The sequence below is a fragment of the Anastrepha obliqua genome, unplaced genomic scaffold, assembly GCF_027943255.1.
Source record: "Anastrepha obliqua isolate idAnaObli1 unplaced genomic scaffold, idAnaObli1_1.0 ptg000009l, whole genome shotgun sequence".
In the NCBI taxonomy this organism is placed as follows: domain Eukaryota; kingdom Metazoa; phylum Arthropoda; class Insecta; order Diptera; family Tephritidae; genus Anastrepha; species Anastrepha obliqua.
This window is the reverse complement of record NW_026562178.1, coordinates 5,036,321-5,051,564: the sequence shown is the minus strand read 5'-3', so window position 1 is coordinate 5,051,564 and position 15,244 is coordinate 5,036,321. Positions and strand designations below refer to the sequence as shown.

Sequence of the window (15,244 nt, the reverse complement as noted above, 5' to 3'; positions counted from 1 at the left end):
GCGATTAGTTCCTGCGATTGGCTCTACCAATCGAAGAGTTATCTCTTCCGCACTATTGCTAAGTTTGTATGATCCGTCCGGCTGAGTTCCCACATAAGTTTCCAAATTAAAAGTGTAAGACGTTTTTGCATGCACCATCGCGAAAGTTTTAATGCCAAACTTGGCCGGCTTACTAGGAATGTATTGTAATGTAAATGCTAATAGTAAGAAACTCACTACCAATAAAATTATTATACTTTGAAAGTTGACCAGGAATACTTCAAAAAGTTCTCTTATAGGCGCCACTTTATCAATTGCTCTTCTCTGCTGTCTTGTATTGATGTCTTAAAATCGCAAGCATCTTATCAGAAATCGAAACCGTTTCTCGCTCATCGCTAGGTAGCACGATTCAACCCCGTTTCCTTGGGAATTGTCCCAAATTTTATGAAGATTTTTTTCTCGAGCTTCTAAGAGCGCCAATCAAAAACAAAATGCCAATGAAAGCGCGAATTTCGGTGTCATCGGTTTCTCTTGCATCTTAATTCATTCTATCTTCTTGAAAGTTAACCTGTACTTTTTGAATATACAAATTTGTGGAAACGGTTATTATTCTTATAACCGAATCATTCACAAATAAATTTAGGCACTCAATTTCTGTTTCAACATTGCGCGCATTACCTTTTGTACCCGGCAAAAGTTTGATTATATTGTGCGAACGAATACGAACTTGCTAATTGGGTCTGGTTTTCTTCCATTTAGTGACATTGTCTTTTCCTAAATAGAAATTTTGGGGATGAGATGCACCAGAATCGTCTGAAAGAATTTCATCATCGCTTGATCCTTCTAGTTCCGATTCGGTCTCGTGGTCACTCTCTTCGGCAGCATTCACATTGATATCCGTATCTTCGTCAACCTCCGTCTCGTTTTCTTCATCTTTCCCATACTTCAGGATTTTTTCTGCTTTCCCATCGTCTTTTTTTGGAATCAGACATAATATTATCTGAAACTAATTAAATTAGCACACTTTTGTAAAAAAATTATAAGCAAAACTTACCTGAACTTAATTCAACTATTTAATATGTCAAGAAATATTGCCGCAAGAAAAAGTAACGTCGTTAGTCACGTGGTCTACATATGTAGACCAGCACTGTTCAGACCTTGATAAAATTTACAACTACACGTCAAACCCGCACTGAATGCACTAATTAGATAAAGAGATTAATTATAAACAGCTATTAAAAAGCTTAGGTAATTTAAGAGACAAATTTACGGAGAATGGCTCAACCGATTTTAACCAAACTTTGCCACATTGAAGAGACACATGTGGAGAAGGTTTGTAACTATGTTTGGTTAAAATCTCCTTTACTTCTTCGTCAACACACAGTATACACGAGGCAGCGTTCTTTTTACGCGTGTGGTTTTTATTGTAAACGGTTGCATGGAGCGTACATTTTACTCACATATGTACAAGTTCACGCAGCAGTATTTATGCCTAAATTTTCATTCCATTACATACATTTCAATGGAATGCAAACATACATACATATACATACATATATTCATACAGCAGTGGCTGCACGCTTGCATTCGCATAGAATAGAAACATACAAATTAGCAGGCACAGCTGTAGCTGACCGCCTGCAATACTTAATCGTAACACAATGCTGCTCTGACTAACTTAACACTTTGCTTAAATACTTCTTCTTTACACCCACACTTCGGGATAACCAAAGCAAAACCATTAGCTCAACGAACTTGAACAGGTCGTCGCTAAAAAAGTACTTAAGCAAAGCCGTTTTCTTAGAAGATTACCAAAGGTTATCAGTAATAGTGCATAGTGAAAGTAAGTGTTAAAACTAACAAGAAAGTGTTTTATTTGGTAAAGTGTTCAAGTGAAGCAGTTTCCAGGCATCAACCAAAGATATAAAAAAAGTGCGTCAGAAATATTTAAGAGAAGAGATTGTTTTCACATTTTCCAATGATATTTTCACGAAAAATTTACAAAATATATATTAATTTTGCAAATGATTGATAACAAGTGACACAGTGAATAAATGGTGTGAAAAATACACACAACAGAAATCGGCAAAAATAATTAATATTTTAGAAGTTTTTACTTAAGATATTTAAGAAAAGAGATTGTTTTCACACTTTCCGTAGATATTTTCAAGAAACCTTTCAGAAATATATATTATTTTTGCTGATCATTTCCCATTTCTGTTCTGGATAATTTTCATTTCAACGCGTGCTCACAGTTCAATAATATTTTTAAAAGATGGCGCTAACAGTATGTTAATTTGAATTCCAGTTTAAAAACAAGAAAAGTAGACATAAAGAAGACCACTTTGATTCGGTAAAAGAAATGCCAAGAGGTAGAAGACATTCTAACATCGGACGTAATACATGTCACAATGGAAATGTGCAAAATCACAGACAAAATGAAAGTGAGGAAAATCATGCTGATAGATTAAGTCAACAAAGAGATCGTACTAGGTCACGTTCTCAAAATCGGCCAATAAATATCAATTCTGTAAATTTGAATGGTGCAGCATTTCAATATAATCCACAACTTGATTATTCATCTCACAAATACGTTGTCATTGGAAGTATGGATCAAATTTGCGGATTTTTTCAAGCATTGAAATACAAAACTGAAACATCAGGCATGTGTTGCGCTGCAGGAAAAGTTCGTTTATCAGACAAACAATATCCGCCCGAACCATTAGCTACATTATTATCGGGAACATCACCCGATTCCAAACATTTTCTTGAAAAAATTTCCACATATAATTCATGTTTTCAAATGACATCTTTTGGTGCTGGAAAAATTATAACCGATAACTTCATGCCAACGTTCAAGGTAATACATAAATTTCAATGTTCAACAACATTCGCTGACACATCTAATGAATAATTAGATTTTATGGACACAAATTATGGCTTTTTTCAGATTCAAGGGCAAGCATATCACTTAATAGGTTCATTACTACCACTACCCAATCAAGAGTCAACATTTTTGCAAATTTATTTCATTAATGACAAGGATGATGAACTTGAAGCACGGTGTGCATTTTCCAGAAATATAAACATAGTCATTATGAGAGAGTTACAAGATTTATAACACACACAATGTTTTGGTGCAAAGTTTTAAAACAACAATCGAAAGATTGTCATCTGATAATCATAAAATTAAAATTGATACAAATAAAACGCCTGCCGGCGAACATCCTGGAAGATACAATCAACCAACTTCAAGCAACGAGGTTGCAATTGTTATATCTGGAAATGAGTTTCAACCAAGAGCTATTGTTTTCAAAGAAGAAATGATACACTGCAACGTGTTAATGAAACGCATCGAAAATATGATGCATTACAATATCCTCTTAGGTATGTTCTGTCGTGGTGAAGATGGTTATTCGATTGATATAAAACAAATAAATCCAGCAAATGGTCAAGAAACAAATAAAACTGTAAGCGCAATGAATTATTATGCATACAGAATCATTATAAGAGAAAATCAAGAGAATCACATTTTAACCCTTCGTTCGGCACGTGAATTTTTGTAACGTGGTTAGGCACGTGGTCTACAATCGTAGACCATTTTAATATTATGACTAAAAGTGTTATTCATTTGTGTTTCTTAATAATACTTCATAAGTATATTCTGTGATTAAATGTGAGGAATATAAAGTAATATTTTCACTAAAATATTTGTGTATCTTCTGTAAATTCAATAAAAACATGAATGTACATATGTGTTTTTTAACATTTATTGCAATTCATAAAAGTTTTTTCTTATAACTAATGGACGATTTACAAAAGAGTTTTTATTATTCGTAAAACTTAAAATAAAAATATGTAAAATTCAATTCTTTAAATAAAAAAATAAAAGTTCAGTACAAAACTTATATGTTGTGGTTTCTGAAAACTGCTTATATTTCCTCACTGAGACATTGCGTGCAGCTTTCCCTCATATGATTTTTGCAAGGAAATCTGCCGCATTTAGTACACGACTTTCGGGATGATTTGTTCATATTGCGAGGGCAAATATGACAACGTCCGACATAGTTACTTGGTGATTGAGTGGGTTGTGGTGCAATGCTTGGGATGCCAAGAAGGTTGTGGGCTCGCTGCCTCATTTCCCTGGGTAGTTGAGGATTCTTTGATCTAACTTCAATTTGTGGTCGAATGAGCTCCCATGCGCATTTTTCAAGAAAATCACTCCGTATTATATTATTTTGGGGATTATTTGCTTTATATACACAAAGAGCGTTTATACCAGAGATATTTAGTAAATTGTAAAATATTACCATTGGCCAACGACACGTATTCCTTGCAACATTATATTTCTGACATAATTGGTCCACAAGATCTACACCAATTTTTGTATGATTATAATCGGTTATCATAATTGGTTTTTTTTCATCATTTGTTTGCTCATCTATTGCGTTATCATGGTGCATAGATGATATCAGGATCACTGACCGGGTTTTTTTTGGAAACCAAAAATACTTGACTTTTCTTTACGATTCTTCCTGGGAAGGAATTCTTTGGGAACTTCGCGTTTATTTTTTCTCACAGTTCCCAAATATGTAAGCTTTTTCTTTAGCAAATTATTAACCAACGACAAGCTGCTGAACCAATTGTGACCAGTAATATTGCGATTAGTTCCTGCGATTGGCTCTACCAATCGAAGAGTTATCTCTTCCGCACTATTGCTAAGTTTGTATGATCCGTCCGGCTGAGTTCCCACATAAGTTTCCAAATTAAAAGTGTAAGACGTTTTTGCATGCACCATCGCGAAAGTTTTAATGCCAAACTTGGCCGGCTTACTAGGAATGTATTGTAATGTAAATGCTAATAGTAAGAAACTCACTACCAATAAAATTATTATACTTTGAAAGTTGACCAGGAATACTTCAAAAAGTTCTCTTATAGGCGCCACTTTATCAATTGCTCTTCTCTGCTGTCTTGTATTGATGTCTTAAAATCGCAAGCATCTTATCAGAAATCGAAACCGTTTCTCGCTCATCGCTAGGTAGCACGATTCAACCCCGTTTCCTTGGGAATTGTCCCAAATTTTATGAAGATTTTTTTCTCGAGCTTCTAAGAGCGCCAATCAAAAACAAAATGCCAATGAAAGCGCGAATTTCGGTGTCATCGGTTTCTCTTGCATCTTAATTCATTCTATCTTCTTGAAAGTTAACCTGTACTTTTTGAATATACAAATTTGTGGAAACGGTTATTATTCTTATAACCGAATCATTCACAAATAAATTTAGGCACTCAATTTCTGTTTCAACATTGCGCGCATTACCTTTTGTACCCGGCAAAAGTTTGATTATATTGTGCGAACGAATACGAACTTGCTAATTGGGTCTGGTTTTCTTCCATTTAGTGACATTGTCTTTTCCTAAATAGAAATTTTGGGGATGAGATGCACCAGAATCGTCTGAAAGAATTTCATCATCGCTTGATCCTTCTAGTTCCGATTCGGTCTCGTGGTCACTCTCTTCGGCAGCATTCACATTGATATCCGTATCTTCGTCAACCTCCGTCTCGTTTTCTTCATCTTTCCCATACTTCAGGATTTTTTCTGCTTTCCCATCGTCTTTTTTTGGAATCAGACATAATATTATCTGAAACTAATTAAATTAGCACACTTTTGTAAAAAAATTATAAGCAAAACTTACCTGAACTTAATTCAACTATTTAATATGTCAAGAAATATTGCCGCAAGAAAAAGTAACGTCGTTAGTCACGTGGTCTACATATGTAGACCAGCACTGTTCAGACCTTGATAAAATTTACAACTACACGTCAAACCCGCACTGAATGCACTAATTAGATAAAGAGATTAATTATAAACAGCTATTAAAAAGCTTAGGTAATTTAAGAGACAAATTTACGGAGAATGGCTCAACCGATTTTAACCAAACTTTGCCACATTGAAGAGACACATGTGGAGAAGGTTTGTAACTATGTTTGGTTAAAATCTCCTTTACTTCTTCGTCAACACACAGTATACACGAGGCAGCGTTCTTTTTACGCGTGTGGTTTTTATTGTAAACGGTTGCATGGAGCGTACATTTTACTCACATATGTACAAGTTCACGCAGCAGTATTTATGCCTAAATTTTCATTCCATTACATACATTTCAATGGAATGCAAACATACATACATATACATACATATATTCATACAGCAGTGGCTGCACGCTTGCATTCGCATAGAATAGAAACATACAAATTAGCAGGCACAGCTGTAGCTGACCGCCTGCAATACTTAATCGTAACACAATGCTGCTCTGACTAACTTAACACTTTGCTTAAATACTTCTTCTTTACACCCACACTTCGGGATAACCAAAGCAAAACCATTAGCTCAACGAACTTGAACAGGTCGTCGCTAAAAAAGTACTTAAGCAAAGCCGTTTTCTTAGAAGATTACCAAAGGTTATCAGTAATAGTGCATAGTGAAAGTAAGTGTTAAAACTAACAAGAAAGTGTTTTATTTGGTAAAGTGTTCAAGTGAAGCAGTTTCCAGGCATCAACCAAAGATATAAAAAAAGTGCGTCAGAAATATTTAAGAGAAGAGATTGTTTTCACATTTTCCAATGATATTTTCACGAAAAATTTACAAAATATATATTAATTTTGCAAATGATTGATAACAAGTGACACAGTGAATAAATGGTGTGAAAAATACACACAACAGAAATCGGCAAAAATAATTAATATTTTAGAAGTTTTTACTTAAGATATTTAAGAAAAGAGATTGTTTTCACACTTTCCGTAGATATTTTCAAGAAACCTTTCAGAAATATATATTATTTTTGCTGATCATTTCCCATTTCTGTTCTGGATAATTTTCATTTCAACGCGTGCTCACAGTTCAATAATATTTTTAAAAGATGGCGCTAACAGTATGTTAATTTGAATTCCAGTTTAAAAACAAGAAAAGTAGACATAAAGAAGACCACTTTGATTCGGTAAAAGAAATGCCAAGAGGTAGAAGACATTCTAACATCGGACGTAATACATGTCACAATGGAAATGTGCAAAATCACAGACAAAATGAAAGTGAGGAAAATCATGCTGATAGATTAAGTCAACAAAGAGATCGTACTAGGTCACGTTCTCAAAATCGGCCAATAAATATCAATTCTGTAAATTTGAATGGTGCAGCATTTCAATATAATCCACAACTTGATTATTCATCTCACAAATACGTTGTCATTGGAAGTATGGATCAAATTTGCGGATTTTTTCAAGCATTGAAATACAAAACTGAAACATCAGGCATGTGTTGCGCTGCAGGAAAAGTTCGTTTATCAGACAAACAATATCCGCCCGAACCATTAGCTACATTATTATCGGGAACATCACCCGATTCCAAACATTTTCTTGAAAAAATTTCCACATATAATTCATGTTTTCAAATGACATCTTTTGGTGCTGGAAAAATTATAACCGATAACTTCATGCCAACGTTCAAGGTAATACATAAATTTCAATGTTCAACAACATTCGCTGACACATCTAATGAATAATTAGATTTTATGGACACAAATTATGGCTTTTTTCAGATTCAAGGGCAAGCATATCACTTAATAGGTTCATTACTACCACTACCCAATCAAGAGTCAACATTTTTGCAAATTTATTTCATTAATGACAAGGATGATGAACTTGAAGCACGGTGTGCATTTTCCAGAAATATAAACATAGTCATTATGAGAGAGTTACAAGATTTATAACACACACAATGTTTTGGTGCAAAGTTTTAAAACAACAATCGAAAGATTGTCATCTGATAATCATAAAATTAAAATTGATACAAATAAAACGCCTGCCGGCGAACATCCTGGAAGATACAATCAACCAACTTCAAGCAACGAGGTTGCAATTGTTATATCTGGAAATGAGTTTCAACCAAGAGCTATTGTTTTCAAAGAAGAAATGATACACTGCAACGTGTTAATGAAACGCATCGAAAATATGATGCATTACAATATCCTCTTAGGTATGTTCTGTCGTGGTGAAGATGGTTATTCGATTGATATAAAACAAATAAATCCAGCAAATGGTCAAGAAACAAATAAAACTGTAAGCGCAATGAATTATTATGCATACAGAATCATTATAAGAGAAAATCAAGAGAATCACATTTTAACCCTTCGTTCGGCACGTGAATTTTTGTAACGTCGTTAGGCACGTGGTCTACAATCGTAGACCATTTTAATATTATGACTAAAAGTGTTATTCATTTGTGTTTCTTAATAATACTTCATAAGTATATTCTGTGATTAAATGTGAGGAATATAAAGTAATATTTTCACTAAAATATTTGTGTATCTTCTGTAAATTCAATAAAAACATGAATGTACATATGTGTTTTTTAACATTTATTGCAATTCATAAAAGTTTTTTCTTATAACTAATGGACGATTTACAAAAGAGTTTTTATTATTCGTAAAACTTAAAATAAAAATATGTAAAATTCAATTCTTTAAATAAAAAAATAAAAGTTCAGTACAAAACTTATATGTTGTGGTTTCTGAAAACTGCTTATATTTCCTCACTGAGACATTGCGTGCAGCTTTCCCTCATATGATTTTTGCAAGGAAATCTGCCGCATTTAGTACACGACTTTCGGGATGATTTGTTCATATTGCGAGGGCAAATATGACAACGTCCGACATAGTTACTTGGTGATTGAGTGGGTTGTGGTGCAATGCTTGGGATGCCAAGAAGGTTGTGGGCTCGCTGCCTCATTTCCCTGGGTAGTTGAGGATTCTTTGATCTAACTTCAATTTGTGGTCGAATGAGCTCCCATGCGCATTTTTCAAGAAAATCACTCCGTATTATATTATTTTGGGGATTATTTGCTTTATATACACAAAGAGCGTTTATACCAGAGATATTTAGTAAATTGTAAAATATTACCATTGGCCAACGACACGTATTCCTTGCAACATTATATTTCTGACATAATTGGTCCACAAGATCTACACCAATTTTTGTATGATTATAATCGGTTATCATAATTGGTTTTTTTTCATCATTTGTTTGCTCATCTATTGCGTTATCATGGTGCATAGATGATATCAGGATCACTGACCGGGTTTTTTTTGGAAACCAAAAATACTTGACTTTTCTTTACGATTCTTCCTGGGAAGGAATTCTTTGGGAACTTCGCGTTTATTTTTTCTCACAGTTCCCAAATATGTAAGCTTTTTCTTTAGCAAATTATTAACCAACGACAAGCTGCTGAACCAATTGTGACCAGTAATATTGCGATTAGTTCCTGCGATTGGCTCTACCAATCGAAGAGTTATCTCTTCCGCACTATTGCTAAGTTTGTATGATCCGTCCGGCTGAGTTCCCACATAAGTTTCCAAATTAAAAGTGTAAGACGTTTTTGCATGCACCATCGCGAAAGTTTTAATGCCAAACTTGGCCGGCTTACTAGGAATGTATTGTAATGTAAATGCTAATAGTAAGAAACTCACTACCAATAAAATTATTATACTTTGAAAGTTGACCAGGAATACTTCAAAAAGTTCTCTTATAGGCGCCACTTTATCAATTGCTCTTCTCTGCTGTCTTGTATTGATGTCTTAAAATCGCAAGCATCTTATCAGAAATCGAAACCGTTTCTCGCTCATCGCTAGGTAGCACGATTCAACCCCGTTTCCTTGGGAATTGTCCCAAATTTTATGAAGATTTTTTTCTCGAGCTTCTAAGAGCGCCAATCAAAAACAAAATGCCAATGAAAGCGCGAATTTCGGTGTCATCGGTTTCTCTAGCATCTTAATTCATTCTATCTTCTTGAAAGTTAACCTGTACTTTTTGAATATACAAATTTGTGGAAACGGTTATTATTCTTATAACCGAATCATTCACAAATAAATTTAGGCACTCAATTTCTGTTTCAACATTGCGCGCATTACCTTTTGTACCCGGCAAAAGTTTGATTATATTGTGCGAACGAATACGAACTTGCTAATTGGGTCTGGTTTTCTTCCATTTAGTGACATTGTCTTTTCCTAAATAGAAATTTTGGGGATGAGATGCACCAGAATCGTCTGAAAGAATTTCATCATCGCTTGATCCTTCTAGTTCCGATTCGGTCTCGTGGTCACTCTCTTCGGCAGCATTCACTTTGATATCCGTATCTTCGTCAACCTCCGTCTCGTTTTCTTCATCTTTCCCATACTTCAGGATTTTTTCTGCTTTCCCATCGTCTTTTTTTGGAATCAGACATAATATTATCTGAAACTAACTAAATTAGCACACTTTTGTAAAAAAATTATAAGCAAAACTTACCTGAACTTAATTCAACTATTTAATATGTCAAGAAATATTGCCGCAAGAAAAAGTAACGTCGTTAGTCACGTGGTCTACATATGTAGACCAGCACTGTTCAGACCTTGATAAAATTTACAACTACACGTCAAACCCGCACTGAATGCACTAATTAGATAAAGAGATTAATTATAAACAGCTATTAAAAAGCTTAGGTAATTTAAGAGACAAATTTACGGAGAATGGCTCAACCGATTTTAACCAAACTTTGCCACATTGAAGAGACACATGTGGAGAAGGTTTGTAACTATGTTTGGTTAAAATCTCCTTTACTTCTTCGTCAACACACAGTATACACGAGGCAGCGTTCTTTTTACGCGTGTGGTTTTTATTGTAAACGGTTGCATGGAGCGTACATTTTACTCACATATGTACAAGTTCACGCAGCAGTATTTATGCCTAAATTTTCATTCCATTACATACATTTCAATGGAATGCAAACATACATACATATACATACATATATTCATACAGCAGTGGCTGCACGCTTGCATTCGCATAGAATAGAAACATACAAATTAGCAGGCACAGCTGTAGCTGACCGCCTGCAATACTTAATCGTAACACAATGCTGCTCTGACTAACTTAACACTTTGCTTAAATACTTCTTCTTTACACCCACACTTCGGGATAACCAAAGCAAAACCATTAGCTCAAAGAACTTGAACAGGTCGTCGCTAAAAAAGTACTTAAGCAAAGCCGTTTTCTTAGAAGATTACCAAAGGTTATCAGTAATAGTGCATAGTGAAAGTAAGTGTTAAAACTAACAAGAAAGTGTTTTATTTGGTAAAGTGTTCAAGTGAAGCAGTTTCCAGGCATCAACCAAAGAGATAAAAAAAGTGCGTCAGAAATATTTAAGAGAAGAGATTGTTTTCACATTTTCCAATGATATTTTCACGAAAAATTTAAAAAATATATATATATTTTGCAAATGATTGATAACAAGTAAAACAGTGAATAAATGGTGTGAAAAATACACACAACAGAAATCGGCAAAAATAATTAATATTTTAGAAGTTTTTACTTAAGATATTTAAGAAAAGAGATTGTTTTCACACTTTCCGTAGATATTTTCAAGAAAACTTTCAAAAATTTATATTTTTTTTGCTGATCATTTCCCATTTCTGTTCTGGATAATATTCATTTCAACGCGTGCTCACAGTTCAATTATATTTTTAAAAGATGGCGCTAACAGTATGTTAATTTGAATTCCAGTTTAAAAACAAGAAAAGTAGACATAAAGAAGACCACTTTGATTCGGTAAAAGAAATGCCAAGAGGTAGAAGACATTCTAACATCGGACGTAATACATGTCACAATGGAAATGTGCAAAATCACAGACAAAATGAAAGTGAGGAAAATCATGCTGATAGATTAAGTCAACAAAGAGATCGTACTAGGTCACGTTCTCAAAATCGGCCAATAAATATCAATTCTGTAAATTTGAATGGTGCAGCATTTCAATATAATCCACAACTTGATTATTCATCTCACAAATACGTTGTCATTGGAAGTATGGATCAAATTTGCGGATTTTTTCAAGCATTGAAATACAAAACTGAAACATCAGGCATGTGTTGCGCTGCAGGAAAAGTTCGTTTATCAGACAAACAATATCCACCCGAACCATTAGCTACATTATTATCGGGAACATCACCCGATTCCAAACATTTTCTTGAAAAAATTTCCACATATAATTCATGTTTTCAAATGACATCTTTTGGTGCTGGAAAAATTATAACCGATAACTTCATGCCAACGTTCAAGGTAATACATAAATTTCAATGTTCAACAACATTCGCTGACACATCTAATGAATAATTAGATTTTATGGACACAAATTATGGCTTTTTTCAGATTCAAGGGCAAGCATATCACTTAATAGGTTCATTACTACCACTACCCAATCAAGAGTCAACATTTTTGCAAATTTATTTCATTAATGACAAGGATGATGAACTTGAAGCACGGTGTGCATTTTCCAGAAATATAAACATAGTCATTATGAGAGAGTTACAAGATTTATAACACACACAATGTTTTGGTGCAAAGTTTTAAAACAACAATCGAAAGATTGTCATCTGATAATCATAAAATTAAAATTGATACAAATAAAACGCCTGCCGGCGAACATCCTGGAAGATACAATCAACCAACTTCAAGCAACGAGGTTGCAATTGTTATATCTGGAAATGAGTTTCAACCAAGAGCTATTGTTTTCAAAGAAGAAATGATACACTGCAACGTGTTAATGAAACGCATCGAAAATATGATGCATTACAATATCCTCTTAGGTATGTTCTGTCGTGGTGAAGATGGTTATTCGATTGATATAAAACAAATAAATCCAGCAAATGGTCAAGAAACAAATAAAACTGTAAGCGCAATGAATTATTATGCATACAGAATCATTATAAGAGAAAATCAAGAGAATCACATTTTAACCCTTCGTTCGGCACGTGAATTTTTGTAACGTCGTTAGGCACGTGGTCTACAATCGTAGACCATTTTAATATTATGACTAAAAGTGTTATTCATTTGTGTTTCTTAATAATACTTCATAAGTATATTCTGTGATTAAATGTGAGGAATATAAAGTAATATTTTCACTAAAATATTTGTGTATCTTCTGTAAATTCAATAAAAACATGAATGTACATATGTGTTTTTTAACATTTATTGCAATTCATAAAAGTTTTTTCTTATAACTAATGGACGATTTACAAAAGAGTTTTTATTATTCGTAAAACTTAAAATAAAAATATGTAAAATTCAATTCTTTAAATAAAAAAATAAAAGTTCAGTACAAAACTTATATGTTGTGGTTTCTGAAAACTGCTTATATTTCCTCACTGAGACATTGCGTGCAGCTTTCCCTCATATGATTTTTGCAAGGAAATCTGCCGCATTTAGTACACGACTTTCGGGATGATTTGTTCATATTGCGAGGGCAAATATGACAACGTCCGACATAGTTACTTGGTGATTGAGTGGGTTGTGGTGCAATGCTTGGGATGCCAAGAAGGTTGTGGGCTCGCTGCCTCATTTCCCTGGGTAGTTGAGGATTCTTTGATCTAACTTCAATTTGTGGTCGAATGAGCTCCCATGCGCATTTTTCAAGAAAATCACTCCGTATTATATTATTTTGGGGATTATTTGCTTTATATACACAAAGAGCGTTTATACCAGAGATATTTAGTAAATTGTAAAATATTACCATTGGCCAACGACACGTATTCCTTGCAACATTATATTTCTGACATAATTGGTCCACAAGATCTACACCAATTTTTGTATGATTATAATCGGTTATCATAATTGGTTTTTTTTCATCATTTGTTTGCTCATCTATTGCGTTATCATGGTGCATAGATGATATCAGGATCACTGACCGGGTTTTTTTTGGAAACCAAAAATACTTGACTTTTCTTTACGATTCTTCCTGGGAAGGAATTCTTTGGGAACTTCGCGTTTATTTTTTCTCACAGTTCCCAAATATGTAAGCTTTTTCTTTAGCAAATTATTAACCAACGACAAGCTGCTGAACCAATTGTGACCAGTAATATTGCGATTAGTTCCTGCGATTGGCTCTACCAATCGAAGAGTTATCTCTTCCGCACTATTGCTAAGTTTGTATGATCCGTCCGGCTGAGTTCCCACATAAGTTTCCAAATTAAAAGTGTAAGACGTTTTTGCATGCACCATCGCGAAAGTTTTAATGCCAAACTTGGCCGGCTTACTAGGAATGTATTGTAATGTAAATGCTAATAGTAAGAAACTCACTACCAATAAAATTATTATACTTTGAAAGTTGACCAGGAATACTTCAAAAAGTTCTCTTATAGGCGCCACTTTATCAATTGCTCTTCTCTGCTGTCTTGTATTGATGTCTTAAAATCGCAAGCATCTTATCAGAAATCGAAACCGTTTCTCGCTCATCGCTAGGTAGCACGATTCAACCCCGTTTCCTTGGGAATTGTCCCAAATTTTATGAAGATTTTTTTCTCGAGCTTCTAAGAGCGCCAATCAAAAACAAAATGCCAATGAAAGCGCGAATTTCGGTGTCATCGGTTTCTCTAGCATCTTAATTCATTCTATCTTCTTGAAAGTTAACCTGTACTTTTTGAATATACAAATTTGTGGAAACGGTTATTATTCTTATAACCGAATCATTCACAAATAAATTTAGGCACTCAATTTCTGTTTCAACATTGCGCGCATTACCTTTTGTACCCGGCAAAAGTTTGATTATATTGTGCGAACGAATACGAACTTGCTAATTGGGTCTGGTTTTCTTCCATTTAGTGACATTGTCTTTTCCTAAATAGAAATTTTGGGGATGAGATGCACCAGAATCGTCTGAAAGAATTTCATCATCGCTTGATCCTTCTAGTTCCGATTCGGTCTCGTGGTCACTCTCTTCGGCAGCATTCACATTGATATCCGTATCTTCGTCAACCTCCGTCTCGTTTTCTTCATCCATATCACTTTCTTCACTACTTGATAGCTCGGAGAGCCATCTTTCCCATACTTCAGGATTTTTTCTGCTTTCCCATCGTCTTTTTTTGGAATCAGACATAATATTATCTGAAACTAATTAAATTAGCACACTTTTGTAAAAAAATTATAAGCAAAACTTACCTGAACTTAATTCAACTATTTAATATGTCAAGAAATATTGCCGCAAGAAAAAGTAACGTCGTTAGTCACGTGGTCTACATATGTAGACCAGCACTGTTCAGACCTTGATAAAATTTACAACTACACGTCAAACCCGCACTGAATGCACTAATTAGATAAAGAGATTAATTATAAACAGCTATTAAAAAGCTTAGGTAATTTAAGAGACAAATTTACGGAGAATGGCTCAACCGATTTTAACCAAACTTTGCCA

At 34.2% G+C, this 15,244-nt stretch overlaps 1 protein-coding gene across 1 annotated transcript; it reads right to left on the bottom strand.

Moving 5' to 3' along the window:
* Window positions 1-709: 709 nt before the first annotated feature.
* Window positions 710-14,833, bottom strand: LOC129251218 (transcription initiation factor TFIID subunit 11-like). The gene is made up of 4 exons (XM_054890572.1): window positions 14,701-14,833; window positions 10,062-10,229; window positions 5,423-5,590; window positions 710-951 (listed from the first exon to the last, which is right to left on the bottom strand). Exons 1-4 carry the CDS (start codon window positions 14,831-14,833, stop codon window positions 710-712), a joined length of 711 nt encoding a protein of 236 aa, XP_054746547.1.
* Window positions 14,834-15,244: the final 411 nt, after the last annotated feature.